The 27,020-nt window shown below is 37.1% G+C and overlaps 3 protein-coding genes across 4 annotated transcripts; 2 read left to right on the top strand and 1 right to left on the bottom strand.

Annotated features, from left to right (window-relative positions):
• Positions 1 to 1,024: 1,024 nt before the first annotated feature.
• Positions 1,025 to 2,421, bottom strand: pebp1 (phosphatidylethanolamine binding protein 1). The gene is made up of 4 exons (XM_074670801.1): positions 2,230 to 2,421; positions 1,806 to 1,915; positions 1,598 to 1,698; positions 1,025 to 1,439 (listed from the first exon to the last, which is right to left on the bottom strand). Exons 1-4 carry the CDS (start codon positions 2,362 to 2,364, stop codon positions 1,222 to 1,224), a joined length of 564 nt encoding a protein of 187 aa, XP_074526902.1. The 5' UTR covers positions 2,365 to 2,421; the 3' UTR covers positions 1,025 to 1,221.
• Positions 2,422 to 6,367: 3,946 nt separating this feature from the next.
• vsig10 (V-set and immunoglobulin domain containing 10) lies at positions 6,368 to 16,009 on the top strand. Of its 2 annotated transcripts, none has more exons than XM_074670787.1 (10): positions 6,368 to 6,393; positions 6,605 to 6,685; positions 6,765 to 7,064; positions 8,840 to 9,145; positions 10,395 to 10,682; positions 14,657 to 14,941; positions 15,204 to 15,320; positions 15,414 to 15,426; positions 15,528 to 15,667; positions 15,771 to 16,009. In XM_074670787.1, exons 2-10 carry the CDS (start codon positions 6,634 to 6,636, stop codon positions 15,863 to 15,865), a joined length of 1,596 nt encoding a protein of 531 aa, XP_074526888.1. In that variant the 5' UTR covers positions 6,368 to 6,393; positions 6,605 to 6,633; the 3' UTR covers positions 15,866 to 16,009. The 2 variants fall into 2 exon arrangements, with proteins under 2 accessions (XP_074526888.1, XP_074526887.1); XM_074670786.1 differs by having other exon boundaries at positions 6,373 to 6,403.
• Positions 16,010 to 18,344: 2,335 nt separating this feature from the next.
• On the top strand, positions 18,345 to 27,008 carry wsb2 (WD repeat and SOCS box containing 2). Its single transcript, XM_074671086.1, has 9 exons — positions 18,345 to 18,555; positions 18,736 to 18,904; positions 21,022 to 21,233; positions 21,316 to 21,447; positions 23,809 to 23,909; positions 24,371 to 24,567; positions 25,947 to 26,036; positions 26,173 to 26,289; positions 26,391 to 27,008. The coding sequence occupies exons 1-9, from the start codon at positions 18,516 to 18,518 to the stop codon at positions 26,602 to 26,604; spliced, it is 1,272 nt and encodes a 423-aa protein (XP_074527187.1). The 5' UTR covers positions 18,345 to 18,515; the 3' UTR covers positions 26,605 to 27,008.
• The last annotated feature ends 12 nt before the right edge of the window (positions 27,009 to 27,020 follow it).

The following is a 27,020-nucleotide window of genomic DNA, read 5'->3' as shown; positions in this document are numbered from 1 at the left end:
AACGTTCTTGCCTTCACCATACTCCAAAAGTCACCAAACTTGGCACAAAATTCAGTCATGGCAAAAATTTAATAACTACAGTACTTTCTTGCAGATATATGCTCCATAGCGCCCCCTACTCACTTAAAACTGCATGTCCCTTGGCTACTTTGAGCTGCAGGCCTGAATTTTTTTGTACACAACCATCATGACCACAGTGAAGTCTGAGCAGTAATTTAGTAAATATGAGTTAAATGTCAGATTTTGACAATTTAAAGCATAAATACACGACTAATAGCAGAGAATCAATCAGTGAATGTTGGCGAGGGCCCACCTATTGCCTTAATCTTGCCATTATTTCAGTAGCCTACCCATTGTAGACTGTAGAAAATAACTAAATAAAAAAAAATCTACTCAATACTTTAATGGCCCTGTGATTGGATGTTTAAATTTGCTCGAGTTTCTTGAATTAGGCCATTTTTTTTTTCAACCCATTTGCAGGTGTTTTTATATTATTATTATTATTTGCAATCAGTTCAAGCATCATTTTGTCTTTTTACATTTAAAACATATTTTTTTCTGGACTTGTCAAATGAATGTAGCTAATAATTAGTCTAGTAAGATATTTTTACTAGAAGTCAGACATAGAAAATTACTTAGATTTCAGTTTCTTGGATCTTTTTTTGTAGTTTCTGATAACCACAGAAGCAATATTTGAATATTCTGAGGGACTGAAAGTTTATTGTACAATTTAAGTCATTTATTGAAGTAAGAAACTAAAATTCAACCTGTTTATTTAGACAAAACTGTTCTGTAAACCTGATGAGTGTTTTTTTTATGTTTAATACATTTTCAGTAAAACTTATTCCACTAGTTTTGGTGCTAAAGCTCAGATACTGATTGTTTAGATTAAACTGGTAAAGGTTTGTAAAGTTTGTAAATCCTTTTATTACACTTTTTACGATCTAACCTCAGGCTAATGTGTTTGTTGTTATTTAGTTGCACCATAAACATCTGAAATCTTGCCCACAAACAACACAACCTCTTCAGTGTGCAACAGATTTATTTTAGAGAAGTGCAGGTCACAGCATGTAGACATTTTGTTCAAGGTGAAACATAAATTAGTGGCACACTTACAAAACCAAAAACTTTTAATACCTCCTTGAAAAAGGAAATTTCCTACACACTGTTAAACTTTGAGGGACTTCCTAGTGCTTGAAGCTTCCAGTTGAGTCTTTTCCTTCATTTTCCGGCCAGCTGCTCGTACAGTTTGGGGACGTAGTCGTCCCACTCGGCCTGGTAGCAGGTCCCTGCCACTGGAGCACCCAGGTTGTACTTCTGCCTGAAACTGCGGATTTGAAACTTTCCACGTCCGTCTCCAGAGCGGTTTGTGAGGACAGCCTCAGAGCAGTTCAGGGTGCCTGGCTGCTCGTACACCAGCCACACGTACCTGTGCAGACCTGAGGGGTCGAGGTGTGGATTAGAAACTGTCTCAGGGGTGTGGTTTCAGATAGATTTAGAGAAATCACATCAAAATAATTCAAAATTAAAAAAACAGAAGGTCTAACAACAAAATAAACCATCTTCTTTAATTTTTCTGACCTTCTTTTTTACTTACCTGTGTCTTTGGGGGGACCCGATCCCACGTAGTCAGACATGACGCAGCCAGAGGAAACGTCATTCCCCTTCATGTTGACCACCAGGAAATGATGCCACTCTCTTACATAAAAAGCACATATGAAATATGTTTAATCATTGAATGCACAATTTTTCTTTTTATTCCTAAGTATGTTCCCATTTCAACAACAATTACCTGCTCCTCTCACCTGAATTTGGGGTTGCCCCTGCTGGGGGCGTCAGGGTCAGTCAGAGCCAGAGTGTACAACTTACTGGAGTCACATCCTGCCCACTCCACGCAGGTGGGTCGGCTCTGCACCTGTTGATAAAACAACATTTTGGTTCTAAACGTCACAAAATTTAGTTCATGAGTGTTATATACTGATATTACGCCACTTGGGGGCGCTGTTATCCATCAAATATAGCCATGACCATGCTGGAAGAGGCATTATATAATCTTATACGATGATATCAGCGAGCAAACACACTAACACGCCTCTTTCACGCACATGATGCAGTTTAATAAAGGTTAAATTCACGCTTAAAAAACGTGAGATAGAATAAAAGCTAATAGCCCAAACTTCGCTGTGTTGTGAGCTTAGCCTGCTAACAACAGTTAGCTATCTGACTAACCTGTGTTGGTGTGAGCACTTTTCCGAGCTCATCAATCTCCACAGATCCGTATTTGATCGTCAGAGGCTGAGCAGGTTTCTCCTCCACCTCCTGCAGGGCCAAAGCCCCGGTCCACTGGCTTAAATCTGCAGGCATTATGACTTTTAGTCTGCTCACTGACGCTACTTGCAGCTGCAGGACCCCCCAAAATGCCCAGAGTGCTGCGTTCATGGACCATCAGAAAACACAGAGACAGGGATGAAAAGGCGAAATTAGCTACAGAGTTATTAAAAAAAGACATTTTTAGGGATTTAAATCAATTCTAACTAATGAAATGAGAGATAAATTGTTATTTTGAATAAGTTAAATAGCTTCTTTGCTATAAAACACTTGTTTTGTAATTTCAGTGGTCAAACTTTAAACTTTTCCTCTTACTCAAAAATACAGAGGTATGATAACTGACAGGATCTTAAATATGTTTCTTTATTATTATTATTTTATCTTAATTTTCAATTGTAAAAATCTTTTGTTTGTTTTTTTTTTTTTTTCAGATTTTGTATTTTTATTGTCCAATGGTGAGTTAAGCCTTTGAAAAAAAAAGTTCAATTTTTCTTCTCTTTTTTTGTGGTTAATTTTTTTTTTGTTTTGTTTTTTTTTTTTGCGCAGCACTTTGCAACCTCTGTCTTGGAAAGTTCTATGTAAGTTTTTATTATTATTATTATTATTATTTTCTTTTTTTTTATTATTATTATTTTTATTATTACAATAAGACTTGATACTTATTATTTTTTGCCATTTTTTATAACATCCCAATACAAACACAAAGAAAAGTCTTAGTACTTAATCTACTACTTAATTAAAGTTTGATGTCAAATTACGCGTGTTCTTTCCACTTTTGCTCCGTAAAACGTATTTTTCCCAACAATGTAACAACATTTGAACGTCACATTCAGCACGTTGACGTGCGTGTCCGCGTGAGGGCGCCTTGTGGTTCGCTGTAACTCCTGTCAATCTGTCGCTGATGTCGTACCTCATCTTTCTCACATGCTCCTTTCAGCTTCCAGAAGTTTCGTGTCCAGATATTATTCTTCGTAAAAATGTCGTATTTGAGTACATTTGTGAGTTTTTACCCTTATTTCAGAGTAAGCTGCAAATCTGTCCCATGTGGAGCATTTCTGTTGGTATTAGTGTAGTATTAAATGTTTATGGCAGCATTTGGTGGTAAATGAACAATGCCTCTTATCTCGTTTTTTATTGCAGTTGTTCAAATTTGCATGTCACTGACCTCAAAGCAAACACATCAGACATAGTTTTGATAAGATAAAGCTGCATCACTTCCTTATTCTGTGATTTGTTTATGCTGAGCTGCAGAATGCAGAAGACCATGAAGAAAACTGACACCATCTATTTAAGTAAACTTACTTTGTTTTCTGATTCTGCTGCTTTTAAAATGACTTTTTAAATGTTAAAAGCCTGCATTCTGCACTCTAATCATTTTTTTTTTTTTATCTATTTTTGATTTATTTGCAATTTCATTGCACTTGTTGCAATGACAAATAAAGTTCTATTCTAGTCTATTCTATTCTATTCTATCATTCATGACTAAAAGCATTAAAGGTTTTTGAGTTTGTGTATTTTTCAAGTAAGGGAAGAGAGAAACAGGAAGGATAGTAAAAAAAAAAGAAGTAAAAAGTTAAAGTTACTCAAGTTCTACTTCCTCTTAATTATAACGAAACCAGGAAGGAGCAAGTAAATGAAAAAGCTGCTTCTGATTTTTTTTTTTTTTAATCAACGAATTAATTTATTTATATATTTATTATTTAATTAATTAATTAATAATAATAATATAATTATTTTTATTATAAGTAGTAGTAGTTGTAGTAGTAGTAGTAGTAGTAGTTGTAGTAGTAGTAGTAGTAGTAGTAGTAGTAGTAGTATTAAAAGAAAAGCAGTCTGATTACAAACTCTGTTTACGCTGTTTTTAATTCAATGCTTTTAACATAGTTTTACCTTTAAGTCTGAAAATAGAACCATTGATCCAAATATAATTTTAAAAAATGATATTTGACTTAGATTTAAAGCTCCAGAGCAGCCAGTGAAGGATTTGTGGGGACAAGTTTCCTTAAATTTTGTCCAGAGGTCAAGAGGAAATGTTAAAGAGGAAGAAGAAAGAAAAGGGAACTTTAGATTTGGACAAGCAACTATTAGTGTATAAAGTAAACTTAAACTGTTTTTTTTTTAATTACATGCTCAGAATAGATTTGATATATTTTTGAAATATTAAGCTTTGTGTGGATCTGTGTAAAGGTAACACTCTGTCTGAAGAGTAGCCTCACTGTAGATGCAACTGTGTCTGAGTGAAGGATTTTTTTCAATGCACGGTAAACATCCATTTTAAAATCTGCAACAGAAGCTTTAATACTCAAGCCATTGCTTAACTTCCAGGCATCACCCGTGATGTTTGATGCTGTTAAAGTAAACCAAGGTAAAACTGCAGAGGTTTTAGTACAGAGGTGTCTCTGCGTCCTTAAGGCACATTTAAGCCCAGCTGTGCCAGTTGAGAATTCCCAAATTGTAAAATTCATTTTGTTTCATTTAATATATATATTTCTAATCAAAAATCTTTTTTTTTTTTTGAAAAAGCGTCCATGTTGTGCCGACCCAGCAAAGGTAGAGGGCCATGGTGGCTGGCTATTCGGCATCAGAGTCAATATATATATATATATATATATATATTGACTACTTTATTTGAGAACTTTATTTGTCATTGCAACAAGTGCAATGAAATTGCAAATAAATCAAAAATAGATTAAAAAAAATGATTAGAGTGCAGAATGCAGGCTTTTAACATTTTAAAAATCATTTTAAAAGCAGCAGAATCAGAAAACAAAGTAAGTTTACTTAAATGGATGGTGTCAGTCTTCTTCATGGTCTTCTGCATTCTGCAGCTCAGCATAAACAATATATATATATATATATATATATATATATATATATATATATATATATATATATATATATATATATATATATATATATATATATATATATATATTCTGATTTAGAATCAGAAATACTTTATTGATCCCCAGGAGAAATAGCTTTTTTGGTACAGTTACTTCCTCCAAAAAAGTGTTTAAAACAGAAAGTACCAAACATGAAATTATATGATGAAATTACAAAATATACAAATACAAGAAAGTACAAAAAGGAAGAATGAGTGTAACATGAGATTGACTATGACTATAAAACATAAGTATGATGTTTGCTGAAAATATGGCACCAAAATAGGGGCATAAATTGTGGCTTATATACTTTAAATATCTATATTGCACAGAAGGTAATTATTGCACCTTTGGCTGAATTGGTGAGAGAGTGTCATATATTATTATATTATATTATATTATATTATATTATATTATATTATATTATATTATATTATATTATATTATATTATATTATATCATATTGAGGTTATTTCTGAAAAGAAGAAGTCATTTTTCTCTTATATAATAATGAATTTATTTTCTAACTATGGCAACTTTATCCTTATTGTGTCCCAATTCCAATCTGAGGTGTCAGACTTTTTTTAAAGCTCCTGTGAGCAGCTTTTGTATCAACTTTGGCACCCCCTGTGTACAAAGACCAACCTCTCATAATTTTGTCATGCACATATCTATTTAATATTTTTAAGTAAATAATCTTTTCCTGGTTTCCTTAAAGGATCATTTATTTATCAATAATCTCTAATGTGGTAAATGTTTAAAGGTGTACTTTGATAATGTGCCATAAACATTGACGCCTACCCTTCGGTATCAGTTTCAGGGATTGAAAAAACCACGCAGGTAATAAGAATGTTGTCAAAAAGGGTGTGGTATGCTGTCATAGATCACACAGAAGGATTAACATGCATTTAGAAGGGGTAAAATATCACCTTACAGGAGCTTTAAGGTGGCTCAAACTTGGCAAAAGATTTAAAATTAACTTACAAAGAAAGTTTTTTTGTTTGTTTGTTTGTTTTGTTTTCTCTCCTTTCAGGTTTTAAAAGCCATTAGTTACATGGTAATAACTCCTTACACCAGGTGAGATTAAAAAAATAAAAAATAAAAGTGTTACTGTCCCTTTAACAAGGTGAGGTCAGGGTGTGGTCTATTCCTGCTGCAGTTTCCGGATCAGCATGCTGTGGTAAACAAACGTCAGTGCTCCTCAAACACTGAAGTTTCATAATCGAGTCAAAGTTTCTGTCTGCTCGGCTGAGGTCTGTGGTCAGTCTGCTGTGGGTTATAATGGGAGGACTGGTGCCCTCTGTGCTCGTGACTGCTGCAGACAGGCTCGCGCAGGTGGACTAGTCAGACAGGTTTGGGACTGGACGCCTTTTGTGTTGTTACCTTTTCAGAGGGCGATGCAGGTGAATGTAAAGTTACCATGAAGAAAGTCGCGACAGCAGCGCTTCTCCTGCTCTGTTTCTGTGCCACAGGTGAGTTTTACACTGAGAGGTAGCAGCACAGGTGAGTTTGGAACACCATCATGACGTTGTTTTTCTTCTTCTGCGGTAGTTTCGGGTGATGTCCCCACCGAAACGGCCCTGAAAGCCGAACCGGGAGACGTCGCTCTCCTTCCGTGTTACTCCGCAGGTAACGTAACACCAGCTTTGACGACATGGATGAAAAACGGACGAGAAGTCGTCTCAGGTGGAGCCTCTTCACCTGCCGGAGAGCAGCAGCGGCTCTCAGTGCTGCATGACGGGAGTCTGAACATCCGGGGGGTGACACCCGGAGACGAGGGCAGCTACTTGTGCAGCTCCACGCTGCCAGGCAACAACACCTTCAGGGCGCGCGTGCTGCTCCAAGTAGCGAGTAAGTGGAAGTTTCTAGATCAAGTAAGGAGCTGTTTGATTTACTGGGATTCAGTGGAGAGGTTTCCAGTTGGTTTCTGGTTCTTCTACATATCAGACATGTTTATAAACTGAACTGTTTTATCTCAGAGTCAGAGTCAGGCAGTTAAGGGTCACGTAAGTTCAGCTATGTTATGATATACATGCTAGCAACAGGAAATTAGCCTATAGTTCATATAAATGTCTGATAACAGCCATTATTGATTTTTTTAAAGCTAATTTCACTCTGGATTAATCTTCTGATCATTTTAGTGTTTAATTAGAGCTACTGTGAACTTAAATTTAGATTTCAGCAACCAAGGAAGAAAGTTTTTCCTATCACTTGCTGTAAATATTTGGTGTATAGTATATTGTTACCTTATCTGACCCTGTACTGATATGTAAGAATGAACCGAAAGGTTATATACCGGTACATATATAAAAAGATATGAAGTCTTGTTGTTACATTGTGGGCAAGTTATTAATTTTTATGCTCAGCATTGTTACACTTTTTGTCAGTTATTACATTTTGGGGTAACGCTTTGTATTAAGGTCCTGTAATAAGCATTAATAAGACCTTTGTAAGTACTTATAAGATGCTTATCAACATTATTATTTGTTTATAAGACTATATAACTGCTTAATAAGTGGTTAATAAGGTCATTGTAATAGTTGATACAAGACAACTTAATCTATAAGGTATATGGAACCAGACCCTAACCCTAACCTTCGCCCTCTTTGTTTCTTTGTCCTCTGCTTTTGTCTCTCATGAGCTCTACCCCAGCTCTTCCCCTAAACCTAACCATTCAGGGCCCCATGCCTAAACCTAAGCTGTGGGGCCTCACAATGACCTTATTAAACTCTTATTAAGCAGTTATATAGTCTTATAAACAAATAATAATGTGAATAATCATCTTATAAGTACTTACAAAGGTCCTATGTATGCTCATTACAGGACCTTAATGTAAAGCGATACCCATTTTGGTCTTTATTACATTTTTAAATTACATTTTAGGCTCAGCACTTTTATTGAGTTATCCAGCAGGTATTACATTTTAGGATTTATAACATTTTTTAAATCACATTTTGGGTCGTTATGTAGCTTATCAGACTCTTAACAAAGCATCAAAACTAGATCTTAAATCTCAGGAATGTTAATGTACATTTATAAATGAAAGAGGGAAGAAAGTGGTAAATAAAATAAATTAAATACAGGTTTACAGTTTGAGCAAATGAGATAAGTATGGATATGATAAAATATGTGAAGCTTGATGGATAAATGTATCATCATACGTATTTTATACAAAACTTTTGATTCAAAATTAACTGAAAACTAGGGAAAATATAATACAGACAACAAACATTTTAACAACTATGAATTCAGAGCCACAAAATGCTTTTCAAGTAATACAGAGGATTAGTAAAGAAAAACTGTAAAACTCCTCCCGAGTTATTGTTCTTCAGCTGATGATTCTTTAGAGGATAAAACCAGTAAAACCATCAAAAAAATTAAAGGATGTCTAAAATATATCTGCTGTGTCAATTGAAGCTAAATCCTCAGGCTACACATTTATAAACAGATTATTCACTTTATTTTGACATGTAAATTTGCATACATAGTATTAGACCCACATGTTGAAGTCTAAGAAATTGTCCAGCATAATGTTTTTCAGAGAAAAAGTGACTTAATTTTACTGTTTAGACTTTTTAAAGGTGAGAATATACTCTGAGATCATTTATAACTTTATTCATCTCCAGGTGGTCCAGCAAACATATCTACATCCATCACTCCATCCACCGCCCTCTCCAACAGAACGCTCATCGTCCATCGCGATTCAACCGTCTCCTTCAACTGCTCCGCCTCCTCTTACCCAGCCCAGCTACTCACCTGGTCCTTCAGAGGAGCTACATCCAGCAACGAGTCCTTGGTGTCCTCGTCTGGATCCTGGCTGGACTTCAGGATAGACCACATCCAGCCCAGTGATCAGGGTGTTTACACCTGCAGGGCCAACAACAGCGTCAGCAGTCAGGCTGTTAATGAGAGCACAGAGCTGCTGGTTTACTGTGAGTATCATTAACCTCTTCCTCTCTATAGACTCTTCTGTTTCTGTTATTGCTCCTTTCACCTCTCATATAAATAAATGGAGGTTTGGAGACTCACAAGAACTCTCTCCAGATTTTCAAAAGTTTGGGGTCTCCTTTTTGAAGTTTCATTTCGTGACTTTTGACATGCTTTTATTGCCTTTTTGTTTTAATTACCAGTCTTTATGTATTGATTTATTGACAGTAGCATGCTAAGTGTCATACAAATAAAGCTATTATTTTTACTTGTATATATAGTTTCTATATCGTATATTTTTACTGGAAATAATAATATTAAATCTATTATTGTAGTAATATATCTTATAAATTATTTTATATTATAATTATTAATAATACTAATATTACACATTTTTTATCATAATTATTACTATTTTTAGTATTATATAATTTTTATTATTAGTGTTATCATTTTTATTAGATGTATTTTTATTAGTATTGTAGACACACCAGTGACACATATTTCTGTCAGTAAACCATTCTAAAGTGGACTTTGCATAATATTTCCCCTTTAATTATCAGTTTTTATGTATTCATTAATTGACCGGAGCATGCTGTAAATGTTTCATATAAATAATGTTATTATTTTTACTTTTATATATAGTTTCCTCTTTGCATGCTAGAGTTTTAACTTCCATTTATTAGAGGCTTTATTGGATGCTGCAGTGAACTGTGTTTATTCACACTGGTTTTTGGGAACGATTTTGAGCCCATGCAGTGAGTTCCACTACAGAGACATGCTTATAATTGATATAGTGTGAAACATTTAAATTAAGATGATTATGAAACAACCTATTTTTTAAGTTTTGACATTTTGTGTCTGTGCTGCTTTCAATCAAATATCGACCTTAGTCTGACATGCAAATCGTGAAACAGTGATTTGCAGCTGAAATATGATAACATTTTTCCCAGCGTCCAAGCTTTTTTGATTGGGAAAGAAAATATGAATTTTTAAACTCCTCTCAGGAACGTCAAAAATGTTTGCACATCTATTTCTCAGGCAGGTGCTGAAATAATTCTTTATTCTGGAAGCTGGCCCTTGTGTGGGAATTTCTTCTTCAATTTGAAGGTCTTCTCAAAAACTGCAAAAGACTATGAGTGTAGTGTCTGTAGCAAAGATTCACAGTGAGTGAAATCATGTGAAGGACAGCATTAGTAACATCAGATGCCGCTTTCTTTAACCCTCTCTAATAGTGTTTTCTATCCTGCTCAGATGTCCCAGACGTGCATCCTGAGTGCATGTGGACTCCAGCACAGGACCCTTCCCACGTCTTCTTCACCTGCTTCTGGTATGGAGCATATCCCACTCCAACGCTGCACATAGGGGAGGACCAGGCGGGCCAGGGCGCAGCCTCAGGGAGGCATGTTAACGTATCGAAGGCTGCAGACAGCCTGTCTGTGATGCTGAACCACTCCCAGCTTAGCGAGGGTCAGACTCTGAGGTGCAGCGCCCTGCATCCTGTGCTCGCCGCGGGGGAGAAGGAGTGCTCACTGACCCTCAGTAAGCATCTTATGTTGACCTGAAACTCTTTACTGTCTAATGTCATGCTGCTGAATCTTTCATGTGTTTTCCACCTGAGAGGCCGTAGAAACACACAGACTCTTCAGTGAGAGTCAGTATAGATTTTAATCCTGTTTTTCAAAGTTCTCAAGTGTTCTTCTACCATAGAAAGAAAAGAAAAGCCTGCTTAGAATTTTCTGCAGTGAGCTCTGTGGATCATCAGCACAGACTGAGACATTTGTTTGTGGTATTGCGTCATGCAGAAAGGTTATAACAGTGTTTAACTTGAGTTTATCTGCTGTGGCTCTGAGATACCGTCTTCTCAGAGATTCCTGCCTCCGCCCAAGTTCAGCTGAGGCCAGTGGAGTTTATTTTGTCAGTATTAGAAGGCTTTAAAAAAGTACACTCAAAACTTAGAACAAACACTTGTCTTCACTGAAATGTTCCTGTTATGGAGCCCCAAAAAACACATTGTATTAATTGTTTATTTAATCAAAAACATATAAAACAGACAGGAAATAGCAGTGCCTGAAATTAAAATGAACAGAAACAACACCAGAAAAGTCCATTTTAAAAATACAAAGATATTTTTTAAATTCTAATACTTACTGAAATGGTTTACAGTTAGAAAATCTTAGCTAGAAATAACAAAGATAGGTAAAATTAAAGCTCCTGTGAGAATATTTTAGTTGGCTCTAAAACAGACTCAAACTAATACTGATGACTCTTCATGAGCTCAAAAAGCAAACAAAAACATCTAAAAGACGAGTGACCAATTTTATTTACTCATTTCTAATATGTGAAATAAGTTGGGGGGTAGGTGTCACAGATTTCCTTAAAGTGATACATCAGACCTGTAAAATGAATCAGGATGCGATTGTACCCCATAAAAAAACAGTTATAGATACACAGGACAGAATTAGCTAAGAACATTTTGTCCACAGGGGGGCGCCAAATGACACAAACCAACTTTACAGTAGCTTTAAATTTGGATTTTCAAACTGTTTTGAGTAGAAGATGCTGTCCCTTGAATAATCAATATTCCCTAACATTACAAATAAATGAAAAATACCAGAAGCATGTTAATTGACAATAAAGATATTACTTTTTAAAATCTGTCTCTCTTATAATGTGATGGATGCGAGAAATCTCAGCCATAAATATTACAGTTATGCATAATTAAAGCTCCTGTTAGGTGTTAAAGTTAGCTTTGAAATGGACTGAAATTAAACTTGATGTCTCTTTCTGAGTTAAAAAAGTGAAAAACACCATCAACAAGCTGTGAGACTATTTTTATCCACTTATTTTTAGCCATTTTTTTGTCTGAAATCAGTGGTGTGGGGTAGGTGTCAGGTCAAGTGGCTAACTGCACACTGCTGATACAGCATGTTTTCCTCAAGTGAAATATGACAAGTGATATATCTGACTGTCAAAATAAATCAGTATGAGACAGAATCAGTACAGACTACTTTCTCCACAAGGGGGCGCCAAATTGATACACACCACAAACTTCACTGGAGCTTTAAATTCTGTTTTTTTTTTTTTTTTTTTTTAATGTCTGACAGTTGAATAACAAGGCACAAGATTTCCTTTAATAAAAAAACTCTCTGAAAGCATCTTCTGTTGCCAAATATTATCTGCATGACTACATAAAACCACAAGTATGTGAGAGACAGTTTTTGGTGGAGTCAGAGATTTTTATGAGTAATGAATACTTTAGTTAGTATCTGAAACCTCCTCCTCTGCCGCTCTTCTAAACACAACATCTGCTCATGGACGGGTTAACTGAGGCTACGATCAGTCCTGACCATGAACTCTTTGTTTCATCCCCAAAATTACTGTTCTCTAAAGTGTGTTAACCTGAGGTTTAAAGTTCGGCTGTGAAAAAAACACACTGGTGTCAGCGTGTATGTGAGGACACAGAGCTGCGTGCAGGACATGTGGACAGTCAGTGAGTCACTCAGGAGTGTGTGGGTTATCTTTACAGGACAGGGTTGTTGAGATAATCAGGACAGTGGACTGAATGCATCAGCTTATCCGTAGTCTTTGATGTATTTACTCAAATGAAAGGTGGGTCCTTTAAAGGAGATGAAAATTATACTGGTCTAGGAGTGAAACTGGGGCATTATCACATAAATATTTACCTAGTGTGCTTCTAATAAATGTATATTTGCTTTTACAAAAGATCTTTGTAAACAATCCACTCTTTACATTTCAGTTAAAAATGTCAAATATTAACTCAGCTCTTTTCACATGTGAGGATTTGGTGATTTTCTAGGTTTAATATCTGGATAAATATGATGTTTCACAGTCTTGGTTGATCAGTCAGACTCATCATGTGATGATAATCACTAAAAATCACTAGAGTCACCTGAATACATTTCTTGTTTCCTTTACTCATGATGGGAGGTCATGGGAAACTGACTACTTCTGAAGTTTGAACCCAACTTTTTCATTATTTCCAGAAAAAAACTATTCATTTAAAATGATTCCGGCGGCTTGTAGGGGAGACCGGGTAAGGTTGTAACACTTTTTGCTTTAACTCACTGAATTTTTGAGCCAGTGTTCTCAAACTTTAATGCAAAGTACCCATATTTATTTACTACAAATGGCACCAGTTCTACAGTTCTACAGTTTCATCTAGCACACGCTTTTGTCCAAAGCAACATACAACACAAGCAAGAATTTAGACAGAAGGAAAACTTAGTGCGACATTGTTGCTACAAGTTATTTGGCTACAAGTGCTGCCATTACTTGCAGGTATTTTTGTTTGTGTTTAGTAGTGTAGAATAAACTATCCAACTAACCACAATTAATTGCTGTAACAATATACTTCAACCTTCAACAACAGTAATTAGCGCTGTAAATTCACGAAGAGCTGGGTCTAAGACCTTCTGACTCATTCTACCCCTGAGGACAAAGAGGACTAGGGTCAGATTAAGTGCTGAAGTGTTCCCTGAACAGATGAGTCTTCAGAAATCTCTTGAAGTAGAAAGGGACCCTGTGGATCGTATAGAGTTAGGTAATTTATTCCACCATTTGGGCACAACAGAGGAGAAGAGTCTGGCTAGAGATTTGGAGCCGCGCTGGGCTGGGAGCACCAGGCATCTTTCATAAGCAGAGCGTAGTGAGAAGGAGTGTCTTGTCAATGTTTGTAAGCCAGAAGAAGAGCTCAATTCAAACCTCTGCAAGAATGTCAGAACTCACGTAGTAGGGTACACCAGGTATGGTTGTAACAGGGGGAGAGTTGTAACACCACCAGGAATATTAGTATATTGGTGAGCAGGCACACCCCTGTCAGTCATAATTTTTCACTGCCTGGATGTTATGTAACATTCTCAAAATTCAGAAAATGGTCTTATTTGTACACAAGGGGGCGCAACACTTTTAAAAGATGTGTTACAGCCCACCCCACCCCTGTCAGCCAGTGCTTAGCTAGCTGAATTAGCATAGCGGATTGAAATTAGCATGGGAAATATGTATCACATTTTGCCTGAGAAACTACAATCTATTCTGATAGTCCAATGGTTTTATCTGGAATAGTGTAAGTACTAAACAAAATACAGCCTTAGTCAAAAAATTTACTTTCTGACCTCAAAATCAGTTTTTTCTCTATAGAATCTGGATGCACCTGTTTCCAGCCCTGACAATCACCATGTGTGATTTCAGTAGGTAGTTATTGAAATGATCATATGACTCCTATCTTATTCCTGATTGGTGGAATTGGTGGTGTTACAGCTCTCCCCTTATGTTACAACCATACCCGGTCTCCCCTAAAGGAGGTAACTGAAGATGCTTCCTAGGTTTTGTCCTTGATAGAAGTGGGCTGTCATCTTGATCTGCTGTTTTCGACACTAAAACGACACATTTCATTGTTTGTAGTGCTGAGCATTGGAAGTGTAAAAAACAGACTCTGTGACAGTGGACGCAGGCCCTTACAGTTCAAATGTCACATCCCTGTTTGTCATTTTCAGAGTCTCCGTTCCCCGAGGGTGAGCCTTTGACCTCGGCCCTGGATGGCACCAGTGTAACTCTGATGTGCTCCGAGTCCACCTCCAATCCTCCTGCAAACACCACCTGGAGAAAAGGGCTGGAGCAGCAGGAGATCAACCCTGGTCAGAAGTACGTCATAAGTGAGGAAGGCCCCGTCCTGAAGCTGACCATTCTCAACATCACCAAGGACGACGAGGGCGTTTACTTCTGTCGCAGCGAAAACGCGCTCGCCGTCACAGAGCTGGAGGTCTACCTCACTGTGAGGAGTGAGTGTGTGGGAGGGTTGGGCTTTAAGATGTTCTAGAAAAAAATGCTTTACTTTAAGATTGGTGAAAGACTTAAAAATGTAAACAACCGTAATCTTTCCACGAGAGGAGCACAAAGCTCATACCACCTGTGAACGAGACACAGATTCACACAGCGAACCAGTCCCCACAGGTGTCGACTCCACCTCAGGAATGCTGATAAACCTGCTGCTTCTCCATTTTCTGCCTCCTAATCCTGTCCTGTCGTCTTGTTTTGCCTCAGCAACCTCCTCAGCGTACACAGGAGCCATCATTGGGATCTTTATCGCTGTGCTGATCGTGGGATCAGCAGCAATCATCGCCAAAACTCTGTACTCCAGCCGGCACAGAATATGCCTCGGTAACTTCTGCTACACCTCACAACACAAGCATGAAACTCATGATAACAAGTGTCGAACTAATTTTGAATCCTCTTTTCACACTTCTGTTGCAGGAAGCGGCTTTGGGTGAGCACCTCACACTTCACACTTCACAGAAGTCGGATCCTCAGCTTTATGATATTTAATGAATTCCCCTCTCTGATATGAAATAAATTCCTTCACTGTAGGCAAATGGATGACCGAGGCGACGTCCTGAGTCTGGTGGAGTCAGATGACGAGCAGATTTTTCAAGATGCTGTTCCCCGACTGCCTCCGATAACCAACGGCCACCAAACAACGCTCGTCCAGATCCACCGAATCCCATCAAGTAAAGTTTCTGTGATGTGCTTTGTGAATTTTAAGCTGCATTGATGAAGTTAAGAGACATTCTGTGATGTAAATGATCTGTATTATCTGTGTTTTGTTTGCAGGTGATCATGAAGAAGCAGAAACAGTAGACACAAGCCCTCAGCAGCATGAAGATACCGTACACACAGAAGAGTCAGGGGATCTTGTCACGTTTTAGGTTTCAGGTGTTTGAGTTGTTGTGTGTTTTAGTTCAATCCAATGGCAATGTGAACAGAAATGGAGGGGGCCTTGTGTAAAAACTGATATCTGTTAATTTGTACGTTTTTAAAGCAGCGTTTATGGATTTTTAAGTTCATTTCTACGATGGATCTGTTTGTACAGCATTTTGAATATGTTGCTCTGTTATTGATGCTGTTGCAGTAAATTAAGCTGTTCAAACATAAATGTGACTGTTTGCATCTTTTGGTGGTTTAACCATCCTCCCCTGTCGACTGATAACATCCTGTGTTGAAGGCATCGAAGTCACGGAGGAGTAATGATTGTGAAAACTTCAGCTGGAACTATTTTAAATATGTGGTGGAGTCAGTTTGTCAGTCATCTCATTTCCTGTGTTGAATAAAACAAAATGAACGCAGCTTATTTTACTCTCAGTTAAATCATAGAGGGGCTGACAGATTCTTTTAGTGTCTTTTTTTATGTCCAATTTATGGGTTTTGTGAAAATTCGGAGAAATTTGAGTCTGTTTTTGTTTGTTTTGGTTACATTCAGGTTGATGACGTCATAAATGGTAATTTAATTAACTTTTGCTACTTGTTTGTGATTTTGGTCATGTTTGGTACAAAATTACGAGGGTGGTTTGAAAAGTTCATAGCCTGTCTAGGAAGGAGTTATGCCATAGTGATGAAACTTGGCATGCGGTAAATTTAACAATTTCTGACACTTATTTTTCAACACAGTCGATGTTTTCTTGGGTTGTTGCTGTGGCAGGACCTCCAGACCTTGGGCCATCTACAAGGCTCTCCCTACCCCTCTTGAACTTAGCTGCCCACTTTTTCACAGTTGATGAAGCTGGAGCATCAACCCCTAATGTAGCAACCATGTTGGCGTGAATGTCTTTGGGTGTTTAACGCTTTTCCTCCAGACATTTGGTAACACCACGGTGCCAAATTTGATCCATAGTCACAAAATGTCTACACTACATCAGTGTCAGTTTATCTGAAAATAAACCATGCTGTAAGTGTCAGAAAAGGTTGAATTTAATGCATGACAAGTTCTTTCATCACTATGGCATAACTCCTTCCTTGTAGGGCTACAAACTTTTCAGCCCACCTTCATGTAACACAGATTGGTGTGATAGTAAAGTAACTTAACTCGGATTTCATAAATTTCACGTCAGGCTTCGAAAATCCAAAGGAACAGGGGTACGTTAAAGCTCCTGTGAGGAGTTTTTAGTTGGTTTAAGGCACGAAAATCAAAATGTGTTCCTTAATGACCTTAAAAAGCAAACAACACCATCTTCAAGAAGAGTGACCATTAAAACTTTGTCCACAGGGGGGCACCAAACTGACCGAAATCAAAATTTCCCCACAGGAGCTTTAATGAAAGATCCTGGTTTATCAAAAAAGAAATTTTAGTTGGGATACAGCAAAGGCTCTGAGTGGATTAAAGTGCTAAAATTAAATTATAACGAATTAACAAAACCAGTTAAGTAATTGTATTTAAATTGAACATTTATATTTTAATAATTATTCTATAAATGTAAAAAAAAATGGTAAAAATGTAGAAAAAAAGGAAAAATAAATTAAAACAGGATCAAAGTATAAGCTTCAAAACTTATTATATTTTGCTTCTGATATTTAGGTTTGAATAAAAAGGCGAAGGTTTACCTAACATGGATAAATAGGTTGCTACAGAAGCCCTATAAGGTCATGATTAAATACATTTTATTTTCTCAGTTTTCACAAGATCACATCTTTTTTTTTCTTTTTTCTTTTTTTGTTATCTCAAGATAAACAGAGCTCCTTTATCAAGAGAGTTTTGTAAAAGCTACAAAAAAAGAAAACAAAAATAGGCATTAATCATAAATGTCGTCTTCCGGGTATTGACAGATATTTACTGTCTAATTTGATTTTAACATCACCAGATAATTTTCTCAATCTGTTCTCACAGGGGAATTGAGTTGACATTACAAGAGAAGTGAAATCAACTTTTAATTATTAGAAAAGACAATGTATGGCCTTTTCGGACTTTCATTGAAAACGTTTACAGATATCCATTATTATTATTATTATTATTATTATTATTATTATTATTATTATTATTATTATTATAAGAACGGTAACACCAATTGCTCAAGCATTAAGGCAGTTTTGGACATGTTGGTACATGATATCTTTATTTCAGGTAAGCTTGGTGACGTATCTTGTCTTATGTTAACTATAATAATGTTCTTTGAATGAGTTATCTCACCTGACCTGCATTGTTAATAGTAAACCAACAGATCTGACCTACATTTTAAAATAATGACATAATTTTAATTGCGTAATCTTAAATTGTTGTCGTGCTGTTAATGTGAATCAAAGGTGGAAACCAAGGACATTTTTCTGATGTATTACGGTTTAATTAGGGGGCGTGGTCTAGCGCTTTGATCTTACGTAATAAAACAAAAACGTGAGGACGTTGAGCAACACCGCAGCCAATGGCACAGAGTGAGTCAGACAACAGGAAATCAGTTGAACATTTTGTTTTCGCCGTCGCGCATTTTCAGGGAGGACTCAGAGGAGAGCAGAGGAGTTAACGTCTGGACGTTTGGGTTGTTGGTGGGACGACAAACTGAGAGACACGAAGAATGTGAAGAGAAACAAACGATGTGCTCCACGGAAAACAACACGGAGCTGCAGCGGACATGTAAGTGACATAGTCGGGATAAATTATTCCAGTGTTGTCATCGCAACGCCCTGTAACAAGGCAACGGTTGACATCCGAGGGAAACCCGAAAACAGAGGTTAATGTGATGACAGGAGCAACCCGCTGTCACTGTGAATCTGTCAACCGTAGAGTTTACACCTCCTGTCCGCTATCCCCCAGCCTCAGACCCGGCTCTCGTCCTGGAGCTGAAGACCAGGAGACCTCCGTCTCTGGAGGGCCGGGCAGGATGTGAGACCTGGAGCGTGGACTTCTCTCCGGACGGAGCCTGGTTCGCCTGGTCGATGGGACACGGGATCGTGTGGGTGGTCGCCTGGCCTCTGGACTCAGAGTAGGTTTACCTGAATACATTTAATCCTACTCGTGATGCGTTCAGGTGTCACTCGGACATTCTGGATCGTGGCTGTCGTTCCGAAAACCAAACTAGATTTATGTTTATGACATGTTTGTTGTTTTATTAACTTAAAAAAATAATAGTGAATTATATTTTTACTAAAAAAAAATAAATTCTCATTTATTTTTAATTATCTGAAAATTAAGGCACATGCAGGGAATTTTAAACTGCAAAAACTATAGTTTCCAATCTCAGCATATTTTATCCTTGAATTAAAAACATTTCTCTATCTTGGGTGCAAAAATTCAAAATTTTCCCTATTAAATAAAATATAAAGATGATAGTTTAATGTTTATTTAATGAAATAATATTTACATTTTTTGATTTGCATATTCATTATTAAATGTTACATTGATTAATATGATATATATCCTGGTTATATATATACAGTATGTATGCATGCTCACAAATAAGATGTTTGAATGAGTGAAAGGGCTTTTAGTCAACTTTTCAGACCCTTTTTTGGTAGCATACTTTAATGTGAAAGAATAGAATAGAAAAAATAGAACTACTTTTTTGATCCCAAACTGGGAAATTTTATGGTCTGACGCTTTAGCTTGACTGCTAAAAAAAAAAAAAAGAAACAGGGTTTAAAGTGTGAGTTGCTTGTGAGTCAAATCCTTCACTTCACTTTTCGTTGCTTCAGTAAACTCTCCTTAAATTAACATTTCTTACTTGACACACTTTTCAGGGATTTTGTGTAATTTCATGGGAAACGTCTTCTTCCCACTTCCTACATTATTTATTTCAGCCTGTCTTAATAATTAAAGAACACTCTGAGTCTCTGTGCTATTCTCTCTGTGCTCTGCTTTCCCTTATACAGTCTGTAGAGAACATGAATTTAAAAGCTTTGACCCTGGACCAGGATGTTAATTGAGTTCAACCATCCAGAAAGGGTTTGACTTTTCCTGTCAGTACCCTTGTTTCCATAGGACCGGATGTTGCTGGTGATGTAAATGTGAGTTTTGGAAATGTAGTAAAGAAGACCTGTAAAATGTATTAAATCTTCATACGATGCCTATAAAACTTATTTATAATTCAACAAAGCTCTTTCAATGGCAGTGTGCATTAATCTCACATAAAACAGATGGTAGCTTAAGTGAGCAATATATTTTTTCCTTGTTCATACACTATGAAAATAACGCACTGTTGTTTCATAACGTAGCGTGTTGTGTCATGTGGTATCATATCACATATATCACATCCTACCCTAAAGTTTAGCACCATGTGACATTTGGTCATATGGTATCGTAACAATCGCGTTGTGTTTTTTTAAATAATAATAATAGTAGTAATAATAATAATAATAGTTATAATAATAATAATAATAATAATAATAATAATAATAATAATAATAATAATAACCTTTATTTATATAGCACTTTTCAAAAACAATGTTACAAAGTACTGAACATAATAAAAACAAGCAATAAAAAGAAATAAAAGTGCAGAAGTAAAAGAGAGGTAAAAGAAAAATGTGAGGAAAAATAAAGAAATATAAAAGGCTACCAAATAAAGGGAACGTCTGTAAAATAAAAGCAACAAAAGATTAAAAACCACTAAAAACAACAAAAGGTAAAGTATTTAAGAACCTGCCCATGACACTGTCAAAGATAAAAGTTAAAAATAAGAATAAAAGCAGCATTTTGACAATTAAAACATGCTCAGAAAAAATCAGTGCAAATCAATGCTTAGTCGAGTATTGTATTGTATTTTATCATATTATTTTGACATACTAGAGGTTACCACTCTTGTAAACAAGCCAAACAAAAAACTTAATCAAGTCCCTGAAAACTGTGACTATACTATAACTGTAAACACAGTAAGGCAGGTGGTGCTGTGCAGGTGGAAACTGGATTTAAAAAATTATGTGGAAGCTGCAGAAGTGATTTTTAATGAATCATATTGTTGGGATGTTGTTGGCTGATTCCCTTTTACAGACTTTTTCAGCTGTATTTAAAAGCACCATCATTTAACCACCAACTCCAGCTTCACACCACCTACATGAGCGTTGGTTCTGTTCTCTGCACACCTGATGCTCTTCTCGCCCACAGGGAGAGCCAGAACGGAGACATCGATCGGGGGGACAAAAGCTTCAGCTGCGGCCATCCCGTGTGGGGCCTCGCGTTTGGGCCCAGACCTCCAAAATCAGCTGCAGCGTCTCACCCCGCACGCCTCGCTCGGGTACCACCAAAGGGTAACAACAGCCTGCTCCTGGCCACCGGGCTGGAGAACGGAGTGATCAAAATCTGGAATGTTCTAACAGGTCAGGGTTGTATCTGTGTTTTAATCGTGATACCATGAGTGGGTTGTTGCTGGTTTTGAAAATGCTCCTCTGCGTTTTTCAGGTGAGGCCGTATTCGATCTCTACGGTCATGAAGGTGTCGTCCGGACTCTGGTTTTCCCTCAGAATGGGACCCTCACACTCATATCATCTTCCCGGGACAAGACTTTGAGGATTTGGGATCTGGCTCACAAAGGTAGGATGACTCAATCAAACCACTTACAGAGTTTGTGTTGACTTTTCAAAATACAACGCAAACTTTCTGCGTCAGAGGCAAACATCTGGAGGAAACAGCAGCTGTTTACATTCAGGGAGGAGTTTACCTCAGAGCCATCACATGTTGAGACACTGCTTCCTGAGAATTTGGTACATCATGTAGGTGAGAATTTCAGATAATTTCGGGCCAGTTGTTAAAAGGTAACCCAATCAAGTTTTGGTTATCAGATTGGATTAAATTCTGAAGATGGGTTGTTCAAAAGGGAAAGAAGGAATTCAAAATCTGATTAGATCAGGTTATCCAATTTTAGTTAAAATCCAGTTCAAAACCTTCAGTTTGTGTTGTTCAGAACTTTCCTGTAGGATTTGGATCACTTCGATCAAAAAGACAGGATCATCCTGATCCCAACAGGGGGCAGGATTTCAAGGTGGATTTCAGGAAGAAAATACATTAAAACTTAAAAATTGGTCAAATAAATCAACATTTGTTACTCTGAATTGTGTCTATAGGTGTGAGTGTGTGCATGAATGGTTGACTGTCTGTGTCTGCCCTGTAATTGACTGGCGACCAGTCCAGGGTGTACCCCGCGTCTCACCCTATGACAGCTGGGATAGGCTCCAGCCACCCACGACCCTGAACAGGATAAGCGGTTCAGAAAATAAATGAATGAATTAATGAATGAATGAATAAAGACAACATTTGTACAATTCAGTGTTGATTCTTTTATTTCTATTTTGCATTTGACTTGTTTAACCATCGTAGTGATAAAGTAGAAAAAGTTAACTTAGGCTACCAATGAAGCCTTTCAGTTTATTAAGGTAAAAACAAAGAGAAAGAGCAGAAGCACAGATAGTACCGACAATTTTGCTAATTATTGGACATTTGCCTTTTTTTTAAACATGTCAGATGTTTTCAAAATATCCACTTTGTGTTTTTTATGTATATTTATTATTGTTTTGTTGTGGCTCAGATGAGGGGTCATAAAAGAAATTAAAAGTGGAAGTGGATGTTTATGTTATTTTTGTTTCTGTAAAAAACAACATTTTTTTTTAAATATATTTTGAGAAAAAAAAAAAATAAATAAAATCCAATTCCATTTTTAATTGCTTTTATGAACCCTCATCTGAGCCACAACAAATGAATAACAAATAATAAATAAAAAGTAGACATTTGGAAAATGTCTGAAATGTAAAAAATAGAATAAAATAAAAAAAAGAGGCTGAATGTCCAGTAGTTGGCAAAAAAAGTTGAGCATTCTTCATCTGTGAAGGATGTTAAGCTCTACTTTTAGAAAGTGGATCTGAAGTTTTCTCTGGTTTGCTGCAGTTTTTTCAGCTTGATTTGTTCATCTACCAGGAGTATTTGTACTTCTGCTCTTTCTCTTTATTTTTACTTTAATGAACTGAAAGGCTTCATTGGTAGCCTAAGTTAACTTTATCTACTTTATCACTATAACGGTTAAACAAGCCAAGTGAAAAAAAAAAAATTAAGTATCAACACTAAATTTTAAAAATGCTGTGATATTTGACCAATTTTAAAGTTTTACTACATTTTCTTCCTGAAATCCACCTTGAAATCCTGCCCCCTGTTGGGATCAGGATGATACAGTTTTTGTGGATCAAAGTGATACAGATCCTACTGAAAAATGCTGAACAACACAAACTGAAGGTTTGATCTGGATTACATCTAGGATTTGATGACGTGATCTAATCCGATTTTGAAATCCTTCTTTTCTTTTTGAACAACCCATTTTCAGGATTTAATCCAAGCAAAATCTGATTGGATTACCTTTGAACAACTGGCCTTTCGAAGTAGAAAGTGTTTTCATTAATGCTGATTAGGATGGACTTTAACTTAAAGCTCTGTCTTTCTCTGACATCTGACCGGTTGTCGTATGTCGAAGCATTCCTGAACACACCTCGACAGAGCTCTCCCTCCTCAAACATTAACTCACAGAGAGGTTATTACCAAACAACTTCCAAGGCTCCGCAAACTCAATTTCACACCACATTGATATCGACTGAAACAACGGCTTCCTGGAACGATGGGAGTCGAGCTGAAGACTCACAGCGTTGATAAACAGAAGTCACCGAGTGTTCAGAATTCACTTTTTAAACAAGCTGTTGAATAATTTTCTGCTCTTCTCTCTGTGTATTTATCACTTCGCCTCTGTGTTTTGTCACTCCGTGAAACCTTCTGCTCAAACTGAGGAGGTTAGAGCAAACAAATGTTGGTGTTTACACTAACAGGAGTCACACTCTCCTCCACTTCAGGAACTCTTCTTCTTCTTCAGCCGGTCTCAGTCAGACCAGTCAGGGTTTGTGTCTCTGTGTGTTGCAGGTAAAAAAGTGCAGGTGCTGTCGGGCCATAGGGACTGGATCAGCTGCTGCAGCGTGTCATCAGACTGCAGCATGATCGCGTCGGTCGGCAGATTCGACAGAGTGAGTCATGATGTCGTAAAACATTATTGTTTTCATTTGTGACCTTTTACCTCTAAAATGAAGCGTAACTTCATTTCTACCACAACATAACGGACGGATGAGTTTACCTGAGCTGCAGATGTCCGTCCAAAGTTCACTCAGCATTTGCGCTGCATTGATCTTCAGTCATTGTAAGACTAAAGCAACTCCTCAGTGATTCTTTGTTTGTGTTGTGAGACATTTGGAGCTCAAGGTGGCTCTTCCCACTCTCCTCAAGCTGCTAATCTGACACTTTCCCATGTCCAAAAAAAAAAAAGCTGAATATTGTGGAACAGCAGGTTTAAGATCACACGTAAAAGTTTTCTGCTTGTTTCAGCTTGTCCTGAGTCACTGAGTTAAAAAGAAATGAAGCTCTGCGGGGCTAAAGTGCTGAGTTTCTGAATCTAAAGACTGACAAACGTTGATGATTTCACCGTTAATAGATGGTGTGTCTGTGGAGTCTGCGTTCCTACACGTTCATGAGGAACCTGACAGGAGGGACCCACAAGCCCTTGTATCTGCTGTCGTCCTGTGACTTCTCTCCTGACGGGGCGCTGCTCGCCACCGCAGCCTTCAGGGGCTCCAGCTGGTGGATCGACCTGTGGGACCCGTACACTGCAGAGAAACTGGCCACTCTGGTGTGAGTCTACATCAAAACCTCTCAGTGCACGTTGTTGGGTATAGTCTTCATCTTAGAGTGCGGTCAGATGGAAATTATGGAATGGAAATTAAACTAAATTGATCTGATACAGGAAGAGACAATAACATCTACACAGTCAAGTGTTATGAATATGGTAGCCCACTGCTGCCCAGTGTAAAAAAAATAGCAAAAGCAAAAAAAAATATATATAAAAACAAACAGAAATACAGAAGGGTACTCAATCATTACATACAATAGGGAAAATAAGTATTGAAGGCGTCAACTTTTTTTCTCATTACATTTATTTCCAAAGATGCAATTCAAACAAAATTTCTACCAGACATTGGTATTAACTCAAATAATCCACACATGAAAAGAAATCATGACATTCAGGTCCATAAAATATGATTATGTGGAATTAAGTACGATAACACAGAAAAAAGGTATCAAACACACCATGGAAAGGCTGAATACTTTGGCAAGGAATTGCACCATACCACCTGAAATCTGTCAGTAATTATTACTTGATCCAAGTTGTTTATTTTAAATTTTGGGTGTGATAAAAGAAGTGCATAAAAAAATAAATAAATTTGATAAAAAAAATGTATAAAACTTGACAAGAAATTGAGAAATAAATAAACTACATTTTTTTAGCTTAAAAATAAAAAGGATTACTTACCTGAAAATATATTTTTTTAAGTCTTGCCCCCCCCCCAAAAAAAAAATAATAAAATAAAACAAAATAAATAAATAAATAAATAATGAAGAAATAAATAAAATAGTGAGACTCACAAAAAGACTAACTACTGTCTACACTTTATGCTCTAAAAAATCAACTTCTATTATTTTATTAAGCAATGCTTTTTTTTTCTTCCTGGCACAAATGGGCTTCCATACATAAACTCTTTGAGGGCAGGTTTTTCATCCAGATTTCATCCTCCACTGTCGCTGTCGCTGTTTACATCTGACACCCTTCCTGAACATACGTCCAGGTGTCGGGTGTAACCTGTTCTGTAACTCACTCTGGGGAAGATCAACTTTCAATGCTTTCATGAAAAGTTATGTATGAGCTAAGAAATGTGCTGCTAATTTCATATATTGAAACTGAAACTGAATTATTTGCCTTCAATTTGTATTTAAACCTATTTGAACATTTAATTCTATATTCTCTAAGATACAAAACTTTCAGCATCATGGAAACAGTGAAAAAGTGTAACCACAGATCAAACAGGAGTGAATCCAGGCTGAGTTACTCACCCTCATGGACTAGAGCTTGAATTTTAGGGAACATAGAGAATTGAATGTTCAAGTTGGTTTGGTTTGTTGTGACACATCTCTGCTCATTGTCGTTCCTAAACAACTCTTCTTTTCCCCCGCAGTGATTACTTTGAAGATTACCGACAAAACCAAATCTCAGCGATACAGTTCTCCCCAAACGGTTTGTATCTGGGGATCGTGACTGACGACAGGTGCGTTGTTTATCTCTTTTTTTATTTCATAACACCCTAAACGTTCAAAAGAACAGACAGAAAACATTTGTAGAAATATATTTTGTAAAAATGTGTCTGTGGACCAAATCGATGTCATAAACGGATTTGTTTGCAGAGCTCTTCGGATCTGGGAGCCAGGAAAAAGAGGAATGGTGATGCAGACCAAAGCAGACCGAAACTCTAACGGACTCTGCTGCAAATACCATCCACAGGGGGGCGTAGTGGCCACAGGGTGAGACTCATCTTTTCATCCCAGTAGAACAGAAATCTTTTGAAGTGCTTGTTGTTGGGTTTTTTTTTTTATCACACACTGACTGAACCCTCTCATCCCAGCACCAGAGACGGCCACGTGAGGTTCTGGGGCGCTCCCATGACCGTGCCCAGCCTGTGCCACCTGTGCCGGTCCATCCTGCGGGACTCTGTCTCCACGCACCAGATGGAGCCGCTGCCCCTCCCAAAGAGGATCCTCGAGTACCTCACCTACAGGAACATCCCAGACCGCCTCAAAACCTGCTACTCCTCCGACGAAGAGGACTGGGAGGGTTAAATAGGAACACTAACAGAATGCAACCACTGACATTTACAGCTAATGATTGTTATGCATTATGTCATCATTACAAATAATACCTTCATTGTTTGCTAAGAGATGCTTTCTACGTTTCTTTAGCACAGGGAGCAGATCTTATCCTCTAATCCTAAACTAAGGATCTCATTTTTTTTTTGCACTACTTCTGTAAAACGATGCATCGACTCAGCGTTCACATGCTTGACTTGAATATCACAATTTTATACTCTTAATTTATTGTGTAAATATAGAATGTAAATGTATTTCTAATTCCTGTGTTTATCATGAAACAGCACATACATTACACTACTGATCCTGCACACTGTAATTGTTATTATATAATAACAAAAAAAAGCTGGAATTATAGGAAATAGTTTTATTAAACAGATACAAAACCC

Source organism: Halichoeres trimaculatus, unplaced genomic scaffold, assembly GCF_033239565.1.
Source record: "Halichoeres trimaculatus isolate MK-OKI-2021-1 unplaced genomic scaffold, fHalTri1.1 fHalTri1_scaffold_5, whole genome shotgun sequence".
NCBI classification, from domain to species: Eukaryota; Metazoa; Chordata; class Actinopteri; order Labriformes; family Labridae; genus Halichoeres; species Halichoeres trimaculatus.
The sequence above is the reverse complement of the archived record's forward strand: the minus strand, read 5'-3'. Positions and strand labels throughout refer to the sequence as shown.